Raw genomic sequence first — 25,733 nt, forward strand, 5'->3', positions numbered from 1 at the left:
AAATATTTATTATTCATAATAATTAATTTTCATATATACGTTAATCATATTAGGTAATTTCGTAGCTTCTAATTAAGGAAAGTGCAAAAAAAAGTTTGGTAGATTATTTATCAATTCGATAGTTAGTTTAATAAAAAATATAATGTAAGTCAAGATGGACCAACCTATTTTTCTAAGAATAGTATATTTTATATAGTCATTTATTAAATGAGAATTTATAATCATACAGTTCTATGATCATTCATATCATTTTATAACTGAATATTTAAATCATCGATAACAAAATTTTCAATGTGAAATCTTTAATAAGTTTATAATTTATAAATGCTTTTGAAAATTCATTAAAAGTTTTAATATTAAAATATTTATGTAATCTTATGGTATATAGTATAATCTATATATATATATATAAATATATATGTTTTATTATTAAATGATATTTTTTACTCATATGGTTTTAAAATAATGTGTATCTTCTTATAATATTAAATAAAAGTTCATATTAATACAATTTTATGATCAATTGTAACTTATTATGACAAAAAAAAATAATCTATTGATCACAAAATTTTCAGAGTGGGGATCTTCAAATTTCTAATAATTTATAGACGTTTTGAAAAATTCAAAATATAACATATAAGAAAAATTATAAATGTTTTTATTATATATTTAATGTGATTTTTAAATATACTTTAATAATATAAAATTAAAAAAAGAACTAAGATACAAAAATTGTTATCAAATATTTATTATTCATTATAATTAATTTTCACATATACGTTAATCATATTAGGTAATTTCGTAGCTTTTATTTAAGGAAAGTGCAAAACATTTTTTGGTACGTTATTTATCAATTCGATAGTTAGTTTAATAAAAAGTGTAATATAAGTTAAGATGGACCAACCTATTTTTCTAGAAATAGTATATTTTGTATAGTTATTTATTAAATAAGAATTTATAATCATACGGTTCTATGATCGTTCATATCGTTTTATAACAAAATATTTAAATCATCGATAACAAAATTTTCAATCTGAAATCTTTAATAAGTTTATAATTTATAAATGTTCTTGAAAATTCATTGAAAGTTTTAATATTAAAATATTTATGTAATCTTATGGTATATAGTGTTTAATATATATATATATATTTATACATATATATATATATATATTTATTATTAAATGATATTTTTTACTCATATGGTTTTAAAATCATGTGTATCTTCTTATAATAAAAATGTTAAACCATTGATCATTAATTTTTAACATAATAATTTTAATAGTTTTAGTCATTTATTGTCGTTTTAAAAAATTCAAAATATAACATATACGAAAAAATCTAAATTTTATTTTTATAGCTAATTTGATTGTTTAATTTATTTTAATAATATAAAATTAAACAAAAAATGATGGAGGAGATATACATTGTTATCAAATCTTTATTATTAAACTCATTAATTGTCATATATATATTAGTCATTTATGGTAATTCCGTAGGTTTTATTTAAGGAAAGAAAATATCAAATCATATCATTATATCATATAGTTTGACCAACTTATGTATCTAACAACATATAAAAATCGAATGTGGACCTACTTATTTTTCAATTGAATGTAATTGACTACCTAATTGAGTGCCACCTATGCATTGGGGCCTCTTTTAATTAATATAAAATTGAGGTTACATCTTTTCAAATGTTCCTCAATTAATATATAAGGGATGTGTATTCGTGACAAAAAAAAAGTGAATAAATCCGTACAAATTTGTAGATAATACATGTTAAACCAACCTAGTTCACTATTAAAATAAACTAGGGTTTAACCGCGCTACACGCGGTTTATTTGCCTATAAATTTAAAGATTTTAAATTTTAAATATAAATTTTAAAAACAAAAAATTAAAATTAATTAATTCGAATAGAAAAAGGTTATCATGTTAATGATGTTAATGAGTCTTGGAACAGCCGGAGTATATAGTCCATTTTAAACAAACAGTCTTAACCTATTTGTTAAAATAATCAAGTTGTCACTATAAATCCCTTAGATTGCAAGAAACCCGACTTTCTATTTTTAAGTCCAATTTTCTGCAAAGTGGAAAAATACTAATGTACCACATATAGATGTTTATAGGTTCACTCTATATTTTCCTTTTAAGTTGCAAAAAAAAATGAACTTACATCCTTTAAAAAGAAGTAACTACTATAATTTAAATAAGAAGAAAAATACATCATTAATCTTGTAAGTGTAACTAATGATATGTTAGTTGTGTCCATTATTAGTCTTATCATTTGCCCAGATCATAATTTTAAAGCAAATGTAATGTGTGGATCGCAATGCATTGCATTAAGTCAATACTCGGCCCATATCATAGACACGTAAAATAGCTAAAAATGATACAAAATCAGATTTATTTCATAACATACGGCAAAGCCTATATACAATATACAACACACTAAAAAGCCAAAAGCTTCAATTAAATTCAAAACGCATCACAGCCAGCAAACTAAATCATCAAACATAAGAAAGAAATTACTAAACATAAGTTTAACCAACAAAGTTTATAAGAGAGATAGTTCAATATTGCAAAGATAAAGTCTTAAATTGGAAAGAAACAAAGCATAAACTCTTAGTCACCATAAACCCATCACTTACACACATCCTAGCCACATTTGGCTCGCTTTGAATCTTCTGCCTCAACATTATCAGCAGCCCTTTTCACACTCTCACCACCAGATTCTTCAAAGCGTGTGGAAGGACCATCCTCAGAAACTTCATTCTGCAAAGTTTTCTGGGCATCTGTTACAGTCACATTTTCTACATTGCCTTCAATTTCTGGATCTTCTGGAATGAGAACCTTTGTCACAGTCAAACTTTGGGTCTTGCCAGTCAAATTGTGAGTTGATACCTTCACAATGAACTTGCGAGTCTGGCCTATGGTATTGATCAGAGCTTGAGGCACCGGAACCAAGTGATCATCTCCCATATTTTCATTCGCCTAACATATATTTAAACGATTGTCACTATATATATCAAACTATTTTGAGAAAATACAGTTTCAGATAACAAAGATATACATGTTTGTAATTACCTCGAAATAACTATCAACCAACTCAGAAGCTCTCTTGCCAGTCAAGTCCTGACCAGAATCACCAAGGAGCACAAAACACGCCTGATCATCATTGTCATACACAGATATCTTGGCTAGGTACCTGTGTCATGAGCAGTTTTATAATTAATGCACTGAAGTATGAGTATAAGTAAATCTGAACCACTTACTGTGCAACACCAACAATATCACTCTTCCCACATTCTTTACGCATTAGGGTGGTAGGTCCTTTGGTTGCTTTAGTGTGACCCCCACCACAACCTATGTAATACCATCCTGATCCGTGCACAACATCACCAACAGTTGCTATGCACTCAAACCAAGCAACCTGCAAAACGTTTTAATAATTATATTAGAATCTGAGTATATAATAATGAGTGTGTTACTCATTGGTATGTACTACCTTGACAGCTTCCTGCTTCATATAGGAGAAGAGCTTGCCTATGGTCACTGTCTCATGCTTAGTGACAACTTCCGCATCAACTTTGTTAGCAACAGCCATGTTTAAGTTCAACCTGAAGACAACGTCTAAACATCAGACAACGATGGGATAACGAAGAACAATATTTAAACACACGAATGCTTACCAAGTGAGATAATCTCGGGTTGCTTGAACATCACTATCCAGAAATACCCGTGATGACGTCATAGATGAGAGAGTTAGGACACCTATAACATATCCAATCTTATAATACAAATGCTAAATTATAATGTAAAATGAGATGTAGAATTATGTATATCTCTTAATTCCTCACAAATGTTTTCAAATGTCTTATAGCTAATAAGCCAAATTCATTCAAATGCAGCTCTATTACTCAAAGCTAACTAACCAGATAAGATCCATTGACCATCATATGTAACTTCTTAAAACATAGGAAAAAGCTGATGATACGAACCTCCAAAACGTTTCGGGTTTAAGGTGGTGACCAAAATAACACTTGCAGCTCCACCAGATGCTTTAAATTTTCCATTAAAATCAGAGGCAACCTTGTCCCAGAGGTACAACTTCATCACTGGACCACTATAACATCAAAAAATGTTTGTTAAGAGTGTCAATATATGATTATGAAAAAGATACAGATTAGCTTACTCGTGTGTTTGAACATGAAGCAAAACTCGGCGGGATGAAGCTATATCGGCATCATCTAGCACGAGACTGTCATTGAGAACCTGCCCATTCACGAGCTTGATGTGACCAACATAATCTGCAAAATAAACAATCAAACTTAGTGCTTTATATCTTATAAACCCACCATGAAACCTTAATATCTAAGAATGTACCAGAACATTATCCTACCCAAACAATGCTGAATATATTAGTTTGAGTTAAACACATCATCTAAAGTTAGATTAAACATTATAATATACAACAGTGAGAGCTTACCATAGAGATCCCCTCTCAAGTCGCATGCAGCATCGAACTCCTCATATCCATGGAACCGGAAACGGTCCTCAGGGAAACAAACCGAACTGTCCTCTAGATCAGAGAGGACAGAAGACGATGAGAAGGTGATGGTGACACTTGGTTCAGCCACCCGATACATAGTCTTGTTATTAGACCCGTAAAAACTGTTAAGCTTGTAAATTCCACCAACTTTCATGTGTGGCAGATAAGTATCTATCCTCCCAGCTGGAATGAAGCCCTGTATAACAGTTTCCTGTTATCAACAATAGAGAAATTAAATTAGGAAGCTAGACAGGAAATCTTAGAAAAATAAACACAAACATTAAAGATATTCAAACCGCAATGCATCAACAACAGAAATAAAGTTATGGTTCTATTACCAATAGCAAAAACTTGGTACAAATTCATTAAAAGAACCAAAGAATAGAACGCTAAGTTTAAATATAAAACGATTTAATAGCATCTCGACTAAACAATTTTTTAAAACTAAACCGCAAAAGAGAATTCGGTTTATATCTCTTGGTCGATGAGAAGCATCTCGAGACCAATAAGCATCTTCGTCACAACATTTCGAGCTTCCCAAAAATGGATCAACCGAAATCTCAACTCGCATCCATGAGGTCCGAATTTCACATCCTTGAAAGACATCACTTCCACAGCTTTGGCGGAGACAATGGCTTTTCCCTTGGCGCCAGAGGAGACAGCGGCTTTGCCTCTAACGCCCAAAGAGACACTGGTCTTCGTACCTGCAGAGGAATATGAGCGTTAAATTCATCAATGCGTTTATTTTTCTGTAGACTAAACTATCAATATAATAAAAAAAAATTGTTCATATCAGTGTCTTAAATCACGAAGCTTTAGACTCAATAACTGTTCTGGTGATCAAACGGATTCTATGATTTGATAACAAAACGAACAACAATAAAAAATATATAGTTTGTTCATCTCATTGTTTTAGATCACAAAGCTTCATACTCTATATTTTTTGGTAATCAAAGCGAGTATATAATTTTGATAACCAAAAGATCAGGTTCTTACAGTCGGGGTTCTTCGAATTAGACACGCCGATCGAGAGCCCGGAAGAAACACCGGCCTTGCCGCTGGGTTTGGTCAGACCGGATGAGACAGACGCTTCGCTTTTGGCTTTCTTCGAGTGGGGATCGCCGTTAGAGAGGCCGGAGGAGACATAGGTTGTACCGGTGGGCTTAATCGGTCCGGGAAAGGAGTCAGGATCAACGCCTTTTGGTTTCTCCGAACGGGTTTCTCCGTTGGAACTCATTGCAATTGCGATGTAGTAATGAAACTGTAGAACAAAATCTGATCAGAATAAAACTCAGATCGAGAGTTTTATAAACAAAATCTGAAGGAGGAAAAGAAAGTGAATCCATTAATGAGATTAAAGAGAGACGAAGTGGAGGAGGTATTAATGTTCGAGGATGAAATCATCAAACGGAACAAAGAAGAGGAAGAGCAAAGGTTCCCGTATCGATCAGAGAATCAGGGTTTGAAGATCTGAAGAAGGTGAGCTCGAGTCGGATTAATCTCGTGTATCCGTCTCTCAATTATGATGGGTTTTGTGGCCCAACATCATTTCACGATCGTTTTTTTTTTAAAAGGGAAGCCCAGCTGACGTGTCAAATAAACAACTTCTTATTGGACGATTTTAATGTCCTACGTGGACATGCTCTCTGATCAGTATATGCCCATTTTATTACTTGTGTGATTAAGTGGCTCTCTCTCTAAACCTTTTTTCCTCCTTACACTCTGTTTTGTGCGTTCGACTCTCCTCCGACAATCGGTTAATTGTTCACAGCACTACTGCCGGTGTTTCTTCTTTCCTTATCTTGGTTTCCCTTTTGCTACTCGTATTTGTTTTTCTCATCTCCGATATGTTAAAACCTTAGGATGGCGGCAGATCTAGTTTTAAGATCGAGCCCCGATTGGTTTTTCTTGTTGAAGCCGGATCTTTCTAGTGTGGCAACGAGGTACTTGAGCAAGGAAAGCAGGTGTACACAGTTTTAGGGTGCGAGTAACGTTCCGTTTTTGTTTAGACTTTTCAAAAAGTTGCTTAAATTATTAAATGTTAATACTTTGATTTCATTTGGACGAAAAAAATTTCATATGAATATGTAAACGCATAACCAAACTTAAAGCAAACCAAGCCATTTAAATTTAAATTACAAATCGGGTGGGCCTATCAGTAATAACTGGACTTAGATTTTTGACAAATTATGGGCTGATAAGAAAGCGATAACGTTGTTAAATTTATGAAAGCGTTAGATGTATTCGAAGATTATTAAAATGTCAAACTCCAAAGTAGAAAATTAGCTACAAAATTGCAACGCTGATCCTTACATATTTCCATAGCTAAACTATTAGCTTTATTTATATGTCCCGCATCGGACACATATGTGATCTTTGGGCAATATATATGTGTATGAGTTAGGCTCGTCACCAATATGATATCAGAGCTTATGAGCTTGAGTTATTTCCGTTGGACCGTTTTCTACCCACATCTCGAAAAGGGATATTAATATGTCCCAACATATCGGACACATATGTGATCTTTGGGTAATATATATATGCATGAGAAATTCTTCACTTTTTAGTTAGCTTTTGGGTGTGAGTTAGACTTATCACTAATAAGTTTAGGTGGAATTTTATTTCTTCAAGTGGTTAATGAAATATTGTTAATATCTCAAACTTTGAAGTTTAGGGTTCTATTTGTCTTAAGAAAATACAATTAATTATTATTTACATAGATTAATAAAAATAAGTTTGTATGAAAGATTCAATTGGTGTAGCTAAAACCATTCAAAAGATCGTCTAGTGGTATCTAACCATAAATTCTCATTATCGTAATAAATTAATGTTAAAACCTATTAATATACGTCAGGCGCATATTAATGATAATTTTATAATTTATATAAAAAAATAATGTTAAAACCTAGTATTTAATTATTAGTTTCCCTTAGAAAAATCCATACTCTAGACTTTCTAACAAATTTTGTAGTCTCAGTTTTTGTAAGCTCTTGTTTTGGCACTCAGATGTTTTCAAATTTATGTATTCTCATTCATTGGAATATATGAAAGTTCAGAGACTACCAGATTTAGGAACTAAGACACAAGATACCAAGAACGCTTTCTTGTATATTAGAAATTTGTTAAACAATCTTTCTAGATCTGTTTAATCCGAATTACTCTCAGTCACACACGACTAGAGACGGACCAATTCCTAATCTATCAAAACAGAAAGTACGAGCTACACCTTCGAGTACTCGTCTTTTCTTAAGCTCTCAAGAACAAACCTCTTGCTCTAGCTTTTCAATCAATAAAACGGCTAACCTCGATACTCACAAAGTAATCAGGTTAAATACCCTTAACACAATACCCTAGTTGCCTAAATATTGTGATAAGCCCAAATCTTCCAAATCTTCTTTGCTTCTCGCCAAAGTAACATCTTGGAACCAATGAGACATTGACACGTCATCGTCTCATAACCGACTTATAACAACAAGTTACACTTCCTATATTGTGCATAGCACATCCTCCGTTTCTCAATCCGACAAGCTCCTTTTCTTGAGCTTACATTCTCCCCCTTTTTATCTGAATGTGACAACCTATGCAACCTGCAATGTAAACATCCACGCAGCACACATATCCAATACACAGAAACTACTCAATCAGTGATCATCAACTGAAAACACATTTTTTAAATAAGTTGCACAAGGAATAGCTAAAAGCACAGTCGAAACACATAGTCTGAGTCTTAAATAGTACAAGCTGGATTAAAACTTAAAAATGACATTAAGCAACAAGACATGATCATCCTACGCGTCTTCCTCATCTTCATCCTGCTCGTCGTTTTCTTCAAACCCTGGATGAGCAACATGTTGCTCATATTCTCCCCCTGCATAGGTGCACATTTAGAGAAAAATCATTCGTTAGACATAGAGTAGACAGTAAGACAAAACACTGTGCATCTCCCTTACTCCTCAGGTGAACTCGAATGGCTTTGAGTCCCACAATGGCGCGATCGATGTCGTCCTCAAGGCTGGCAGCACTTGAGTCTGCTCCAGACCCACGACCAGCCTTAACATCCTTGACAACAAGCTTCGGTGTCCCAGTGAACTCATCATGAAGCAAGTCAGGAGTTATCATTCGCTGAAAGTGGATGACCTGCTGAATCAAGTTAGGGAACATGATGCACCGAGTCTTCTCTGTCTGAGTGTTCGCTGACATTGCTATGATCTGATCATAGACGATTTTCCCGAAGTCAAATCCATCATGATGATGAAGCATGTAGACGAACCTGAGTCTCCTTTGGTTCATTGAGGTGTAGTTCCTGGTGGGAATCCAATTCGAGCAGACGAGCTTATACAGAACCTGATTCGTAGCTGTGAGATACTTCGAACTCATGTTCTCACCTCGTTTTATTCGTCCATCAGTGAGAAAACCACAAACTTCATCAAGACGTTCATCCATCCAGTTAGGATCTTCTTCAAACCCCGGAATGCAATACATTGAATTAATCAGACTCGGAGAGAAATCAACAAGAGATCCTCTAACATACACCGCTACACCATCATCTCGTTCCTCAGCTTCCGGAAGATTAGCGAGGAATTCGCGGATTACATTGGGCTGATAAGGGTCGAGATCAGTGAGGGTATGAATCAGGCCTGCCCCGATCACAATTCTTCTGACATCAGAGAGATTCTCGTCCGTGAGTGAGATAGACTGCTGAGGAATGAAGTTCCGCCCTCGGAGCTCTCTGAAACGCTCAGTCGCCTCGATTGAGAAGAACCGTTCAGTCATCGGCATCCTTGTAGGGCGCATAAGCTCTGGATAGAACTGAGCTTTAGTTTGATACACATTCCGACTCTCCTCAAATCTCTGTTCTTTGGAGCGGTTTGGAGGAGTGTCTGCTGCCATCGGAGCTTCGTCGGAGTGGTCATCTGAGGATTCCCCATCCGAGAGAGACTCAACTTCAAGCTCAGAGTTCTTGGGTAGAGTTGCAGTGTCACCAGCTGAGACACGACGGCGACTCCTCTTGCGCGAGGATGACCCAGAAGAGAGATCAAACGGGTTCATCGGAGTAGCCTCGACATTCTTCAGTTTCATGAGCCGCGAGCTTCTCCTTGTTGGTTGCATGTTGCTAGTGAGAGAGATCGATTGCGCCGGTGAGAGAGAGAGAGAGAGATGTAACACTTGAAGACAGCTGCATCATACACTTCTCAAAAAATAACCCTAATCATACTCACCAAGCCCGTTAGACACAATAGCAATGGGCCCAAGTCATGAGACCCAAAATGTTGAAAACGTACAATAAACACAGCCATTTTTGTTTAAACAAAATATCGACAGCACCTCAGTTTGTGAGAGAGAGAGTTTGTGAGATTGATAATCATGTCCTTGCAAGCGATGCAGCACACAAACAGGAACAGCAACAAAAGCACCTAGCCAGAAGACATACTCAAGAATGTCTTTTAGCGTCCAGAGGAGAGAGACGGAGATTGCTTCCCACTTGTACTCAGCCACCAAGAAGTTTTTGATAAAGAATCAGTGAGACCAACCCACATCTGTAGCTGTTTCTCAGCCGAGTAGCTGTCACAGACATGATCCTATCATACAACTCACTCACACCTGAACTTCTGCAGCACAGTCATTTGTATGGTCTGGAAACACAGTGTAAACATCTTGTGTGTCTGTCTCTCCAACTCGACAGTTATTGTAACCTTGATCTGTAGCTATTTCTCAGCCGAGTAGCTGTCACAGAAAACAATTTTTTTTATTATTTTTTTTATTTTATTTTACCAATCAGAGTTGACATCAACCCTGCCCCATCCAGACAGTGATCGAACTTAGAGTCTGAAAGTTGTGTCTTCCAGCTCCATTACGAGTGTCCATCATTCAGGGCCTTTTGTTTTTCTTTTCTGTTGAGTAATCCAGGACACTCTTCTTACCCAAACTCCACTCAGTCTCTGCTGTGTTTCCTCATTCAATCCAGACAGTGATCAATGCTCAGATCGAAAATGTTGCAGCATCTTGATCCAAGATGAGTGTCTTTCACCAGTGAATCAAATGACTTTACTGTTAAGGAGGCAGGTGAAATAAGCTGCACAATCGAACTTGTTGACTCAGAGTTTTGTGATTGTGGTGGCATATTGACAAGCAGTAACACATATATACAACAGCCATGCTCTCCTCTTCTGACATGACTTATTCAGAGATTCACAATTCCCAAGGCCTTTCGAAGACCTAGGAACGTGTTGTAGTCTAGAGGTTTGGTGAATAGATCAGCCAGTTGCCTTTCAGTAGATACATGCTCCAAAATCACGATTTTCATCTCAACGAACTCTCTCACAAAGTGATGTCGAATGTCAACATGTTTGGTGCGTGAATGTTGAACCGGATTTTTAGACAAGTTTATGGCACTCATATTATCACAGTGAACAAGCATAGGGTCAGAGATGATACCATAATCAACGAGCATTTGGCGCATCCAAAGTAACTGAGTGCAACAGCTTCCGAGAGCAATATACTCAGCCTCAGCAGTTGAGAGAGAGACGCAATTTTGTTTCTTGCTGTGCCATGCCACCAAGTTGTTCCCAAGAAAGAAACATCCGCCAGAAGTACTATGACGATCATCCAGACACCCTGCCCAATCAGCATCACAAAATCCTGCAAGATTCTCGTTAGTTTCAAAGGTGTAATGAAGACCAAAATCCAATGTACCTTTCACATATTTGATAACCCGTTTTACTGCATTCATATGTGACTCTTTTGGATTAGCCTGGTATCGAGCACAAATGCCGACGCTTAGACACAAGTCAGGTCGACTCGCGGTAAGATACAGCAAGCTCCCTATCATAGCTCTATACAGTTTGTCATCAACTGGTTTCCCATCCTCATCTCGCGACAGCTTTGTTGTTGTGCTCATCGGAGTGTTGGCTGTCTTGCTCGTCTGCATCCCGAATCTTTTGATGAGATTCTTTGCATATGTGCTTTGTGAGACTGTGATTCCATCGTCTAACTGCTTGACTTGTAGTCCAAGAAAGTAACTCAATTCTCCCACCATGCTCATTTCAAATTCAGAAGTCATCGTCTTTACGAACTCATCAACCATTGACTGAGATGTTCCTCCAAATATTATATCATCGACATATACTTGAATGATGAGGATATCTCTTCCATTCTCTCCAATGAACAGGGTTTTATCAACTCCTCCTCTTTGAAATCCAGCCTGAGTAAGGAACACCGTCAGACGATCATACCATGCTCGAGGAGCCTGTTTAAGTCCATACAATGCCTTCTTGAGTTTGTAAACATGATCTGGAAAGTGAGGATTCTCAAAACCTTTAGGCTGTGTGACGTAGACTTCTTCTTGTAGTAAACCATTCAGAAATGCACTTTTCACATCCATCTGATAAAGTTTGATCTTCAGATTACAAGCCATTCCAAACAACAGTCTGATTGACTCTAGTCGAGCAACTGGCGCGAAAGTCTCGTCAAAATCCACACCTTCGATTTGAGTGTAACCCTGTCCCACTAGTCTGGATTTGTTCCTGATCACGTTTCCTTTCTCATCGGTCTTATTCTTGTGAATCCACTTAGTGCCAATGATATTCACACCATCAGGTCGTGGTACCAGTTCCCAAACTTGTAAGCGATCAAACTGTTCAAGCTCCAAGTGCATAGACTCTGTCCAAAACTCATCGTTCAGTGCTTCTTGAAGCGTCTTTGGTTCAATCAACGAGACAAAACACTCTAGCTCGTTCATCTCAGCAGTGAAGCACGCAAGCTTGACCATTTTCTGAAAATCAATCTGTTTCTTTCGTGTGACTCTTTCACCAAACACTTCACCAATCACATCAGCTGAGGAATGATTCTTATGCACTTTGGTTTGGTTCAGATCCACTTGTTGATCCTCAGACTGTTTGTCATCTTCTTCTGACTCTTCTTTGACCCTTACATCAGGGGATGCTTCAGCTGGTGGTGTAACACACTCAATCTTCTGAGTGACTCGAGCTTGATAGAAACCAATACTGTCGTCAAACACGACATTTACTTTGTCTCCAATGAATTTGGTACGTTGATTGAACACTCTATATGCCGAGCTGTTAGTTGAGTATCCGAGGAACATACCTACATCACTTTTTGCATCAAACTTACCAAGATGATCTTTGTCATTGAGTATGTAGACTAGGCACCCGAAGACATGCATATGACTGAGGTTCGGAGTCTTCCCTCTGAAAACTTCATACGGAGTAGTCTTTGTGTTAGGTTTGACATACACTCGATTTATGACATAGCATGCAGTGGCTATAGCTTCTGCCCAAAACCCGGATGGCACACTGTTCCCACATAGCATCGCTCTTGCCATTTCCTGTAGAGTTATGTTCTTCCTTTCAACTACTCCATTTTGTTGAGGGGTTCTAGGAGCTGCATATAGATGCTTGATTCCTTGACTGTGACAGAATTTATCAAACTCCTCATTCTGAAATTCACCTCCGTGATCACTCTTGATCTGCACAATTCCACCCTTTTCTTGTTTAAGTTGCAAGGCCAAAATACGGAAGCTCTCCAACGCGTCCGACTTATTTCTCAGGAAGTCCACCCACGTATATCTAGAAAAGTCATCTACTAGGACAAAGATGTACTTTTTCCCTGCAATGTTGTCTGGAGTAATTGGTCCCATGAGATCCATGTGTACTAACTCGAGTATTCCCTTGGATCTAATCTCTGAAATCTGTTTGTGCTGGACCTTCACTTGTTTACCTTGACAGCACCCTCCACACACTGTATCAGTCTGTTTCTCAAGTTCTGGAATTCCCCTAACAACCTCAGCGTTGATTAGTCGGGTCAGACCATTAGTATTCATATGTCCCAGCTTCCTGTGCCACAGATCCAATTTAGACTCCTTAGCTGAGTAGCATAGATGTGACGGCTTCCACATGTAACAGTTGTTTCCTGACCTTACTCCACATAGAACAATGTTCCCTTTAGCATCAACAGCTCGACATTCTTTGCTGTTGAAGATAACTTCTAACCCCTCATCACACAATTGACTGACACTGATGAGATTTGCTTTAAGACCATCCACATAGAAGACATTAACAAGCTTAGGTAAGACAGACCTGTCCAGTTCTCCAACTCCTCGTATCTTTCCTTGTCCTCCATCACCAAAGGTCACTTTGCCTCCTTTGATAAACTCAAGTTTCTCAAAGAAATCCTGATTTCCAGTCATATGTTTTGAGCAGCCACTGTCGAAGTACCAGGGGGTATCAAACTGTGAGTTAGAATAAGAGCTTGTGTACGCAACGTTGCTTACCAGCTCAGTTCCAGTGGATAGGTTCGCGAAGTTGCAGATGATAGGTTGCTTTACATCAGTGCGTGTTTCAGACTTCTCACTGTGTGCAACAGTCAAGGCTTTCTGCTTATAGTTTGGGTACAGATCTTTCTTAGCTATCCACACATGACCATACAGCGATGGTTCCATAAAACAAAGATTCATCCTCCATGCACGTTGATACTGATTTTTTCGAAAGAAACAATATCTGACATTATGACCACGCTTTCCACAGAAATGGCACCCGTTTCCTCGTCGTGTAGCAGCAGTCATCTTTAGGTTCTCTCCTTTCTGATTATTAATCTGTACCTTCGTCGTGGGTTGAATATCTTTTTCATTCGAACTCCCTTTCACGAACACTGTTTCTTCCGCAGATTTGGAAGTAGCTCCTTGAAAACCTAATCTCCAGTTACTGCTAGGACACTGACCAATGGTGAGAAGATGATTTAGAGTTGTTGTACCAGTCGTGAGCATTCTTACTTTCTTGAGATTGTCAGCTAGTTGATTCTCAAGTAATTTGCTCTTGTCCATCTCCTTGGTTAGTAGCTCATTCAGACAATTCATCTTCAGCTCAACCTGCTTTTGAACCCTCTCTTGTTCAGTCATCGCTCGTTTCAATGATAGCAGTTCTTGGTCTGAGTTCTTGAGTATAGACAACTCAGTAGCTTGTTCAGAGGGTTTCTCCAATTCCAGAATATTCACCTGAGCTTTCAGCATTGCCTTATCTTTTAGTAGTTGTAGATTCTCATGACTGAGTTCAGCAAACTTGTCGAAAAGAGACTTGTATTCTGATTCAAGATCGTTGTTGAGATCATCTTCATCCTCTTCCATGCCTGAATCTAGTTTTGGTTCTTCTTCCTTGCTGACAAGTGCCATAAAGTTTAAATGAAGCTCATCTCTGTCGCTGTCACTCTCCGACTCTGTATCACTGAAAAACATAAGTGACTTGTCCTTTTTCAGATTGTTAGGACATTCACTTCGAGTGTGTCCAAATCCCTTGCAGTCAATACACTTGAGCTCTTTGCGTTTAGCTAGTGGACACTCATTGCGAAAGTGTCCATACCCCTCACACTCATGACATTGTAATTCCTTCTTCTTAGAGTTCTTCGAGTCTTGCCTGGTGTTTTGAGAGCTGCTTCGATCTGAGTCGTTCTTCTGAAATCGTGAGTTTGATCTGTTTCCTCCTTTATCCATTCGCTTAATGAATTTGTTGAAGTTCCTCCTTTCAAATTTATGTATTCTCATTCATTGGAATATATGAAAGTTCAGAGACTACCAGATTTAGGAACTAAGACACAAGATACCAAGAACGCTTTCTTGTATATTAGAAATTTGTTAAACAATCTTCCTAGATCTGTTTAACCCGAATTACTCTCAGTCACACACGACTAGAGACGGACCAATTCCTAATCTATCAAAACAGAAAGTACGAGCTACACCTTCGAGTACTCGTCTTTTCTTAAGCTCTCAAGAACAAACCTCTTGCTCTAGCTTTTCAATCAATAAAACGGTTAACCTCGATACTCACAAAGTAATCAGGTTAAATACCCTTAACACAATACCCTAGTTGCCTAAATATTGTGATAAGCCCAAATCTTCCAAATCTTCTTTGCTTCTCGCCAAAGTAACATCTTGGAACCAATGAGACATTGACACGTCATCGTCTCATAACCGACTTATAACAGCAAGTTACACTTCCTATATTGTGCATAGCACATCCTCCGTTTCTCAATCCGACAAGCTCCTTTTCTTGAGCTTACAATATATATATATATATATACATATATATATGTACACAGTTGATTATGTTCACAAACTTCCTTATAAATATGCTAACGAATCTCCCAAAGTCTCAAACAAAAAATAGTCTCTCAAAGTCTCAGTTTACCAAAAAAAGCTTCTCTTTCGACTTGGATACAATAATCTCAAGTTTGTGCTGTCAAATGTGATAATGCATGACAAGTTATTAAACGTCTGAAAGTTGGTCAAAGCCAAGAATACTGGATAACATCTAATCTATTAAAATAGAGTCCTACTTTTTATCTACTTAAAAATGTTGTCATTTAAATTTGGACCTATTCAATTCTCGCTATAAAATATATGACATTCATTAGTATTAGATTAACATTACAAAATATCTTTCCCCTAACTAAAAAGATTCTATCGACTAGCCATAATACACTAACATCAAAATACACTAACGTAGTTATATTTGAACCTTCACCTTTATAAGTTCAAGCATGAATAAATTATATTTGAATCTTTCAAAGTTCATTAATACAACTGTGTCTAATCCTTTACGGTATATTATAATTAATACAAACATTTACACAATATGTATACACATATTTCATTTGTTTTTTCCTCTCCTCATTGTCTCATGTTTGAATCTATGAAAGTTGGGTAGGTCCTCATTAGAAATAATCTGATATATAGACATTTGCTTCTTCTTCTCCATGACTTCTCTTCGTCATGAATAAAAAAGAAATATTTTGGTTCCATGCAAAGAGAAATGAAAACAGATGCATAAATATTTATCATTCATGCATATTAGAAAAACCCAGTGTTCTAAAATACGGTTGGTACACCCGTATATACGCTGTTCAGTAGTACACTGTAATGTTTTTTGGTAACAGCAGAATAATATGGTTATGGTTTATAAGGTATTTATACGGTATTTATACAGCGTTGAAATGATGAATCATTTATTTTTTTTCAAACTTAGATTCTAACAATCTTGACTAGAACAAAAAATAAAATTTCTAACATTACGCTAACAAAATTAAAAAAAAAGTGATTTTTATTTCATCTTCTTATAGTTTTTAAAGCTCTAACATTATTATCTAAAATAACCAAATTGTTTCCTAAAATATGCTAACAAAAAAAAAACAGAAACAATTACTTTAGAACCACTATGAACTTTAGATAACTAACTTAATATTGTTAGAATTACTATCAAGTATCAACCAAAGAATCTTTTGTTAATCTAACCTAGACAAACGATAATAACAAGAGGTCAAGATTTATTAAACATCTACCATATCTCATAATAGGTTATATAACAAATTTTAACTTTGTTACGTTTAATATTTATAATTTTGAACTTATTTTCTAACAATAAGATGAAGATTTAATTATTTTCATTTGCAAATCAGTTACTTTTTCTGTCAACAAAATGATACAAGCGTGAAGATTTTATCATTTTGTTGACAAAAGAGTAACTGATTTGCAAACCACCCAATGTAAATATATAAATTTATGTTTTTGAAAATATAGTAAGTTCATAGGTATCCAACTAAACATTTTCAGACTAAACTGTAATAATAACTTTTTGCAAAGTAATTTTTTTAATATTGTTTAATAAATATGATGTCCAACTACATACATAATGATAATTTTACATGATAAACTATGGTTCAAAATCCATTTAAATAATATAATTTATTTATTTAGGGTCCTACTTATATTTAGTGATAAAATGTTGTCATTTAAATTTTGGATCTATGCACTTTTTCGTTGATGATAGATTAGATTGGATATTAAATAAATAAATCTGAAAATTCTGTTACACTAATTTATTTTGCTTACCAATTATTTGGAAATCAACAAACATGACCGATATTTTTACCAAGTGACATTTAGTTTCGACATACAAAAATATCTATCTCTAAATATGACATACACACTACAATATAGTATACCTGAAATCATTTCATTATGTCTCTTTATATTTCTCACTGCTACGTAGACTAATTCAAACATTTTATTTATCAAGATTTTAATGTATGCGATGGTAATTAATAACTGGTGCTATAGGGAATTGGTTTAACTAAGCCATTGTCTATTTTTATACGTATAAATCAATCTATTGGTAGCATATAAGGTTAGATGCAGGTAACCAATATTAAATATTTCAAGCACGGAATGTTTAAATTATGTTTTTGACATAGATTTAGTGTAACAAATTCATCCTAATATTCTAATAAAAACAAAATAATTACATTAAAAAGATTTATTAACAAAACAAATAAGTAAATGAACTACAAACTACATATTCTAGATTAAAATTTAATGAAACTGTAAAAAATTTCTAACACCATTTTATAAAAAATAATCCCGCGTTTTAACGCGGGTTAGAATCTAGTATTTAATTATTGTAGGACCTATGTAATGATTTGTCGATCTAGAAATTCAAGCGAACTTTAGTATAAAATAATGTAAGAAATCATACAATAAAGTTGTCACTGTTAATTGTAAAATAGAAAGGATCGGACCAAGTTCGTGTTCTGTAGAGTACTTAAGCATAGTATGATCTATTGTTATTGCTGGTTTCTTTTAGACCAAATTCAGTTAACCATTGTGTGGATAATGGATAAGCTATGAAACCACGTCAACATTTTAGTCGATGTACAGTAATAGTTCAGAGTATTTACATGTTGCTATGCTTTTTCGCTTATTTTATTTGTCATTAATTTATTTTTAATATATGCTTTTGTTATTTCGTCCAACAATCTGTATTGACCGTTTGGCCCACCATCTTTAAAACAAATAATCGTCTTCAGTTTTGTTCTGCGTTCGCCGACGGTCAAAAACACGTGCGGAAATAGATTTTGCATTCGCTTTATAATGCTTATATGATGTTAATTGCTTTTGAGAAAATGATAATTTATTTATCTTCTCCTGTAAATTTTAGTAACATTTTTTATTTTAACATTAGTAATCAAATTTAACTTATGCTCGTTTAGAGTTGTGCATTAAGATTTTAATTTAGTGATTAAAAATAGTAAAAAAATTAGTTGGTCCAAGGTTTGCATTAAGATTTTACCTAGTGAAATAAAATATTATAAATAAATAAACATTAGTAATCAAAATTAACTTATGCTCGTTTAGAGTTGTGCATTAAGATTTTAATTTAGTGATTAAAAATAGTAAAAAAAATTAGTTGGTCCAAGGTTTGCATTAAGATTTTACCTAGTGAAATAAAATATTATAAATAAATAAATAGTCCGATTATTAAATACTTTTAGAAAGAAAATATCACCGCCGCCTCCGTTACCCAGTCAATGCCCATACGCAAGCAAACCCAAAAGTTATGACAGACCGTTCTGGTGGCCTCAGCTACCAAAACAATTGTGTGGCTTACTTATTTTCTAAAACCATTGCAAAATATTATTCTCAAACTCTACGTAGACTATTAAATTATATTAGAACGAAATAAGAAAATATATTTTAATTCAAAGAAGCATGCGATTTTTTCACTAAAAGAACAAAATTATTTAATTTAAATATTTCCATAATTTTAGCCACAGATAATACCTAGAATCCATAAATAAATTAAATAAAATAGTCCTTAACTTCCTCCAATCAGAAATTAAATAATCGCAACGATACCACAAGTTTCTAGAAGTTGCCAGCCAATCGCAGAGAAAGTAAAGTCACGATTTTCATTAGAACACCTGACCATCTTTTTCAGTTGGTGTCTATTTAAATCAAATACTTTAAAATATCATTTATTAGTAGATTTAGGTCTCTCATGGTTACAAAACATAGTACTTTATTATACATGCATGTAGTTCGCTCCTAAATGCTCATAACAATAGTCTAATAGGCTCGTAATTCGTATAACTTCTCCAAATCTAAAATCAAAATTTATGTATACACTACAAGAAAACAGCGGTATTCTGACGGACGTTCCGACGGAAAATGAATTCCTCGGAATATACCGAGGAATTTCCGAGGCAATTCCGAGGAAACACAAAATTTGGCTTCCTCGGAATTTCCTCGGAATATTCCGACGGAATTCCGAGGAAAATTCATCTCGTCGGAATATTCCGACGGAATACCGAGGAAACTAGTATTCCTCGGAAAAAACCGATGAATTCCGAGGAAATATTATAGACGTTAGAGAGCCGTTGGAGAGCCGTTGGGGGATTTTAAAAATTCCGAGGAAATTCCGACGAACTAGCCGTTTGCATCGGAATTCCGTCGGAATTTCCTCGGACCGTCGACAGGATTTCAACTATAAATACAAGCACCCCTCTTCCTCTTCATTCACTCCATATCTTCATCCTCCCTCTCACTTTCTTTACACACGAATTTGATTCATAAAAAACATGTCTTCTTCAAATTATTTTCGTTCTTGGATCGATCGACCTCATTTGGATCCGAACACGAGATTGCTTACGGAAGAATACCAACAAGGTATAACCGAATTCATGGGGTTAGTTCACCGACAACCGGAAGCAAAAACAGGTATGTTAAGATGTCCTTGCTCTAATTGTAAAAATAAAAAAAATTATTAAACAATGGGATGTTTGGACTCATCTATATTTGAGTGGGTTTACACGAAGTTTCAAAATTTGGTATCATCATGGAGAAACTGATTATGAACATGGTAGTACTAGCGAACCTCAGCCAGCGGTTAGATTAGAAGATCCAATTAGAACGGATGTAGATTACGGTGTAGGTACTGAGCAGATGGTAAATGATCATTTTAGAGGGGAAGATTTACCCAATGCCGAAGCTAGGAGATTTTATGATATGTTGGATGCTGGAAAGCAACCATTGTACGAAGGTTGCAGAGATGGTCATTCAGCTTTATCATCTGCTACAAGATTGATGGGCATTAAGACGGATTATAATTTGGCTGAAGACTGTGTGGATGCGATTGCTGATTATGTAAAAGGTATTCTACCCGAAGATAATGTAGCTCCTGGCTCATACTACGAGGTTCAGAAACTCGTAGCTGGTCTTGGTTTATCGTATCAGGTAATAGATGTATGCAGAGACAACTGCATGATTTATTGGAGGGCGGATGAACAGCGGGTTTCATGCAAATTTTGTGGGAAGCCTCGTTATAAAGATACGAGTGGAAGAGTTCCAGTACCATATAAAAGGATGTGGTATTTGCCTTTGACGGAAAGGTTGCAGAGGCTGTATCTGTCTGAACGCACAGCGCAACCAATGAGATGGCATGCGGAGCACTCAACAGATGGTGAGATCAGACATCCTTCAGATGCAAAAGCGTGGAAGCATTTCCAATCAAAGTATCCCGACTTTGCGTATGAGAGAAGAAATGTCTACCTTGGATTATGTACTGATGGTTTCAGCCCGTTTGGCAAGAGTGGAAGACAGTATTCTCTATGGCCAGTCATTCTTACACCATACAACCTACCCCCAAACTTGTGCTTGCGACGAGAGTTTTTGTTTCTCTCGATTCTCGTTCCCGGACCAGAGCATCCTAAGAGATCACTTGATGTGTTTCTTCAGCCACTAATATATGAGTTGCAACAACTATGGGCTCAAGGTGCAGAAACATACGATGTTTCGTATAAAGAAAACTTTCAAATGCGGGCAGTACTAATGTGGACAATAAGTGATTTTCCAGCATATGGTATGTTATCTGGATGGACAACGCATGGAAGGCTATCATGTCCATATTGTCAAGATAACACTGATGCTTTCCAACTAAAACACGGAAGGAAAACGTGTTGGTTTGACTGTCACAGGAGATTTCTACCACCAGATCATCCATATCGTAGAAGTAGGAATTTGTTTACGAAGAACAAGAGGGTGTTTGACAGTCCACCTCCGGAAATTCGTGGGAAAGATTTGAAGACACAACTTAGAGATTTTGGTGCAGAAAGGACGCCAGACGTCGGTGGACATGAGCATTTTCCGGTAGATGGTGTTGGAAACCTACATAACTGGCGCAAAAAAGTATTTTTTGGGATCTGCCATACTGGGAGGATCATCTACTAAGGCATAATTTAGATGTCATGCATATTGAGAAGAACTTTTTTGACAATCTCATTAACACGATCCTTAATGTTCAAGGTAAAACAAAGGATAATTTGAAGTCAAGACTGGATTTAGTTGATATATGTGATCGTTCAGAACTTCATGTTGATGAGAGTGGTAGGGCTCATTTTCCCATATACCGACTTGATGCAGCGGGAAAGGATGCGTTCTTTGATTGGATTTCAAACGATGTGGAATTTCCAGACGGTTACGCATCTAATTATTAACTGTTTTTGGGATTTATTTAAACTATTTTTTAAATTTTTAAACTATTTTTTATTTATTAAAACTTTTTTTTATTAATTATTAAACTATTTATATTTTTGTGATTAAAAACTATTTTTTTAACTATTTTTTATTTAAACTGTTATTTTTAATTAAAATTATTAGAACTAATTTTTAAATATGTTTTTTTTAATTTACAGGTCTAATGATGATCAGATCCGGCCTCGCCAGCGTCGTAGCCGGGGTGGTATGGGGAGCCAGTCTCGGGGTTCTTCCAGCCATGTTCAGGATTCCGTTTCGCCCCACAGCTCATACCATACATCTCCCTCTCCATTACTCGCTCCTGCTGCTCCCGCTCCCGCTGCTGCACCCGCTCCTGCTCCTCCGGGTCCTCCGGGAGTGATGAGTGTTGCGGAGTTGGTTCGACAGCCTGGTCGTGACCATCTTCCCTATCTCACTGAGTATCCACATGGACATGGTCAAACATGGTAATTTAACTTTTATTTTTTTAACTATTTTTTATTTAAACTATTTTTTTATTAATAATTTGTTTTTTTTATTAGGTTCAACCGATCCGGGAACGGGATCAGCGCATGGATCAACCGTATGATGTACTCGGCCCTCGACAGGGGACATCCGACTTTCACTCACTTCCCTCTCGAGAAGCAGCATCTGTGGTTTCGTCAGTTTGCGGTAAGTATTCAAATTTTTAACTTATATTTTTTATTTATTAAAACTATTTTTTGTAATTATTAAACTATTTTCTATATTTATTAGACATTTTAAATATTATTAAAACTATTTTTTTAATTATTAAACTATTTTTTTAATTATTAAACTATTTTTTATTTATTAAAACTTATTTTTGTAATTATTAAACTATTTTCTATATTTATTAAACTATTTTTTATTTATTAAAACTTTTTTTTGTAATTATTAAACTATTTATATTTTTGTGCTTAAAAACTATTTTTAAACTATTTCAGCAAGAATTCAACTGGAATTCCGATGATACGCTCTCTATCTATCACCATTTTGTCCATAAAGTTATGGACAACTATGGGAAGCAGATGTACGACTGGAAGAAGAAGTGGGAAGTAAACAAGGTAGTTTTTAATTTATTAACAATTTTTAATTTATTAAACTATTTTTTAAATTATTAAACTTTTTTTTTTAAATTAAAAGGTCCCAAAGTCGATGAACGACACGGTCTGGAAAGAGTTGTGTGCGCATTGGGATAAAGAAGAGACGAAAGAAACTTCTTCCACCAACTCCAACAACTGCAGGAGCGACCGTAAAGGAAAGGGCATCTACAAGCATAACTTGGGTGCTCAATCTATTGCCACTCTGGCGGATCGCATGGTAAGTTCAACCGCTTTTTCTTCAATTATTTAAGTTTCAGAATTTTATTTTTTGTACATTTTTTCTTTCTAATGTTTGTTTAATTTATTTTTTTCAAGGCGGAAGAAAATGAGGGCGACCCGGTTGATGATCTCGCCCTTATGAAAAGGGCGTATACCAACAAGAAGACCGGCCAGATTGATGATGGTCTTGTGAGGGACGTGGTCGACCTGGTCCAAACTCAGGTGTATGACGAAGTGTCTCAGCTTCAAACCGATGATGACGATTCGACGGCCTCGACCAACTTGTCCCGGGTTCGAATCAACGAAATCGTTGAATCGGTAAGTTTTTTTTTTCAAAAAGTTCAATTTAATTATTTCTTGATTTTTATTTTATCATCAATTTATGATCTAAATTTGGTTATTTATATTTCAGTCGGTTCCAAAGAAAAAGGGACGTTTGGTCGGTTTGGGTCGTCGCTCCCGGTCGGCTGCTCCTTCTTCTGCACCACCGGCATATGTTGATCCAGAAGTTCTTACGGCTCAGCTGAAGGACAAGGATGATCGGATATCTGCGTTGGAGACCCAGATGGCAGCTCAACAGGCGGGCTATGAGACCCAGAAGAGGCTGAACGAGCAGATGATGGAGATGATGAAGAGGATGTACCCGAACGAGGTGTTCCCGAACATTCCAGACCAGTAGTTTTTTTTTTTACCAAAAACTCTGAATGTTTTATTTAACTTTGAATATTATCTACTATGTTTTAATGTTTTATGTTTTATTCAATTTTAATTTTAATTTTAAATTTTCGAATTTAAATTTTAAAATTTTTAATTTTTAAAAATAAAAATAATTTTTTAAAAAAATTAGTTTTTTCGAAATTCCGAGGGAAAGCAGATCCTCGGAATTTTCCGAGGAACTGAAATTCTTCGGAATATTCCGAGGGACTTAAGTTCCTCGGAATTTTCCGAGGGACAAAAGTTCCTCGGAATTTTCCGATATACATTCCGAGGAATATTTCGTCGAAACTTCCGAGGATTGGTCCATCGGAATTCCATCGAAATATTCCGAGGAAGACGTCCCTCGGTATATTCCGAGGAACCTTCCGACGAACTCTGTGTCCTCGGAGTTTCCTCGGAATTTTGTTTCCTCGGAATTCCGTCGGAAATATCCGACGGAATTCCGACGAAATATGATTTTCCGAAGAGATATTTCCGACGACTTGTTTCGTCGGTATGTCCTCGGAATAGCGTTATTCCGACGACATACCGACGATTTTTTTCCTCAGTATACCGCTGTTTTCTTGTAGTGATATATTCTAAATAACTAATGTGTATTAGTATTCATTATAAACAATACTACAAGTTAAGAGTTTGACTCACTACTTGAGGATAAATACTTTGCAGTAACGAGAAAATTTAGAGAGGTCAAGTATCACAAAAATAAGTACGAGTTGGTTTCGATGTTTTCTCAATATATCAAATATTAGACTGTCACAAATAAAAATATTGTCGGATTGCCAAAAAAAAAAACAATAAAAATGAAAAACAAATATTGGGGGCTAAATTTAGAAACATCGAAAAGCTTAAGGACCCTATAAACACAAATTATACAGAAAAAAAATCTTCACCAGGCCCCACTGTTTTCAGAAGAACCCAAAAGCTCCTCAAGATACTGTTCTCCCAAATCCTCAAACACAACTACATTATCTAACTTCACGGAGCTGTGATCAAAGTCAGTGTCTTTCGTCTTCCTATTGGTCATTCTCCTTCTCATCGAGTGTTTCCTCTTCAACGCCACCACCGGTGAACACCCATCCTCGTAGCTGTACATAATCTCCGAAAGCGACTCTTTAACTCTCTCCGCCGGAAAATTTAATATCGCCGACGAGCCTCTCATGGAAAAAGCCGCTTGGTCATAAGCAAGAGCCGCTTCTTCGGCGCTTTCAAACGTTCCGAGCCAAACCCTAATACCGTTTCGGGTTGAGTCTCTTATCTCCGCCGCGAACTTCCCCCATGGCCGTCGTCTTACGCCTCTGTACGACTTCTCTGGCTTTCTTGATGTTCCGGTCTCTTCCTCTGTTTTGACCGGAACGTTTTGCTGTGTGGACTGCTCGATTAGTCCGTAGAGAAGCATTTCTTCCGAGTCGTTCTCGTTGAACGGGAGAGAGTAGTTGTTGGACGATGAGGAGGAGAAAGATTCGGGAGAATATTCCGGCGAGAAGGCGGAGAACGGTGACTGAACAAAATATGGATCCATATAGAAAACGAGAGTGGGATATTCAAGGGGATACTCTGTTTTCTTTCTTTCCACACTACTCTGTTTTCAGTTAGGATCGTTAGTGGCTTGACGATGTCTATATATAGGGAGAGAAAAGTTTGCAAGTGTATTAAATGTCCAAAAGAGACATGATTTATTACTGTCTTAGAGCATCCCCATTAGTGAACCCCATGAAAGGGGTTCACAAAACATTTTTTTATTATTTTTTTTAATTGATTTTTGTTTT

At 36.0% G+C, this 25,733-nt stretch overlaps 3 protein-coding genes across 3 annotated transcripts; all 3 read right to left on the reverse strand.

Annotated features, from left to right (window-relative positions):
* Nucleotides 1-2,660: 2,660 nt before the first annotated feature.
* Nucleotides 2,661-4,708, reverse strand: LOC125576941. The gene is made up of 8 exons (XM_048737504.1): nt 4,492-4,708; nt 4,198-4,312; nt 4,004-4,128; nt 3,695-3,776; nt 3,511-3,622; nt 3,278-3,435; nt 3,090-3,210; nt 2,661-2,996 (listed from the first exon to the last, which is right to left on the reverse strand). Exons 1-8 carry the CDS (start codon nt 4,706-4,708, stop codon nt 2,661-2,663), a joined length of 1,266 nt encoding a protein of 421 aa, XP_048593461.1.
* A 3,634-nt stretch (nt 4,709-8,342) lies between these two features.
* Nucleotides 8,343-9,663, reverse strand: LOC111199361. Its single transcript, XM_048737544.1, has 2 exons — nt 8,505-9,663; nt 8,343-8,422 (listed from the first exon to the last, which is right to left on the reverse strand). The coding sequence occupies exons 1-2, from the start codon at nt 9,661-9,663 to the stop codon at nt 8,343-8,345; spliced, it is 1,239 nt and encodes a 412-aa protein (XP_048593501.1).
* A 15,062-nt stretch (nt 9,664-24,725) lies between these two features.
* On the reverse strand, nt 24,726-25,590 carry LOC106378600 (ethylene-responsive transcription factor 1B). The gene has a single exon (XM_013818708.3). It carries the CDS (start codon nt 25,484-25,486, stop codon nt 24,854-24,856), a length of 633 nt encoding a protein of 210 aa, XP_013674162.2. The 5' UTR covers nt 25,487-25,590; the 3' UTR covers nt 24,726-24,853.
* Between the last annotated feature and the right edge of the window lie 143 nt (nt 25,591-25,733).

This window comes from Brassica napus, chromosome A1, assembly GCF_020379485.1.
Source record: "Brassica napus cultivar Da-Ae chromosome A1, Da-Ae, whole genome shotgun sequence".
Lineage (NCBI taxonomy): Eukaryota > Viridiplantae > Streptophyta > Magnoliopsida > Brassicales > Brassicaceae > Brassica > Brassica napus.

Bases quoted from the DNA above. Each gene is read 5' to 3' on its own strand.
- LOC111199361 (XM_048737544.1), bottom strand. From the start codon at position 9,663: ATGCAACCAACAAGGAGAAGCTCGCGGCTCATGAAACTGAAGAATGTC. The intron at 8,423-8,504 runs GTAAGGGAGATG...GCACCTATGCAG, and splicing joins CATTCGAGTTCACCTGAGGA to GGGGAGAATATGAGCAACAT.
- LOC125576941 (XM_048737504.1), bottom strand. From the start codon at position 4,708: ATGAAAGTTGGTGGAATTTACAAGCTTAACAGTTTTTACGGGTCTAAT. The intron at 3,623-3,694 runs GTAAGCATTCGT...CGTTGTCTTCAG, and splicing joins ACCCGAGATTATCTCACTTG to GTTGAACTTAAACATGGCTG. The intron at 2,997-3,089 runs GTAATTACAAAC...AATATATGTTAG, and splicing joins TGGTTGATAGTTATTTCGAG to GCGAATGAAAATATGGGAGA.
- LOC106378600 (XM_013818708.3), bottom strand. From the start codon at position 25,486: ATGGATCCATATTTTGTTCAGTCACCGTTCTCCGCCTTCTCGCCGGAA.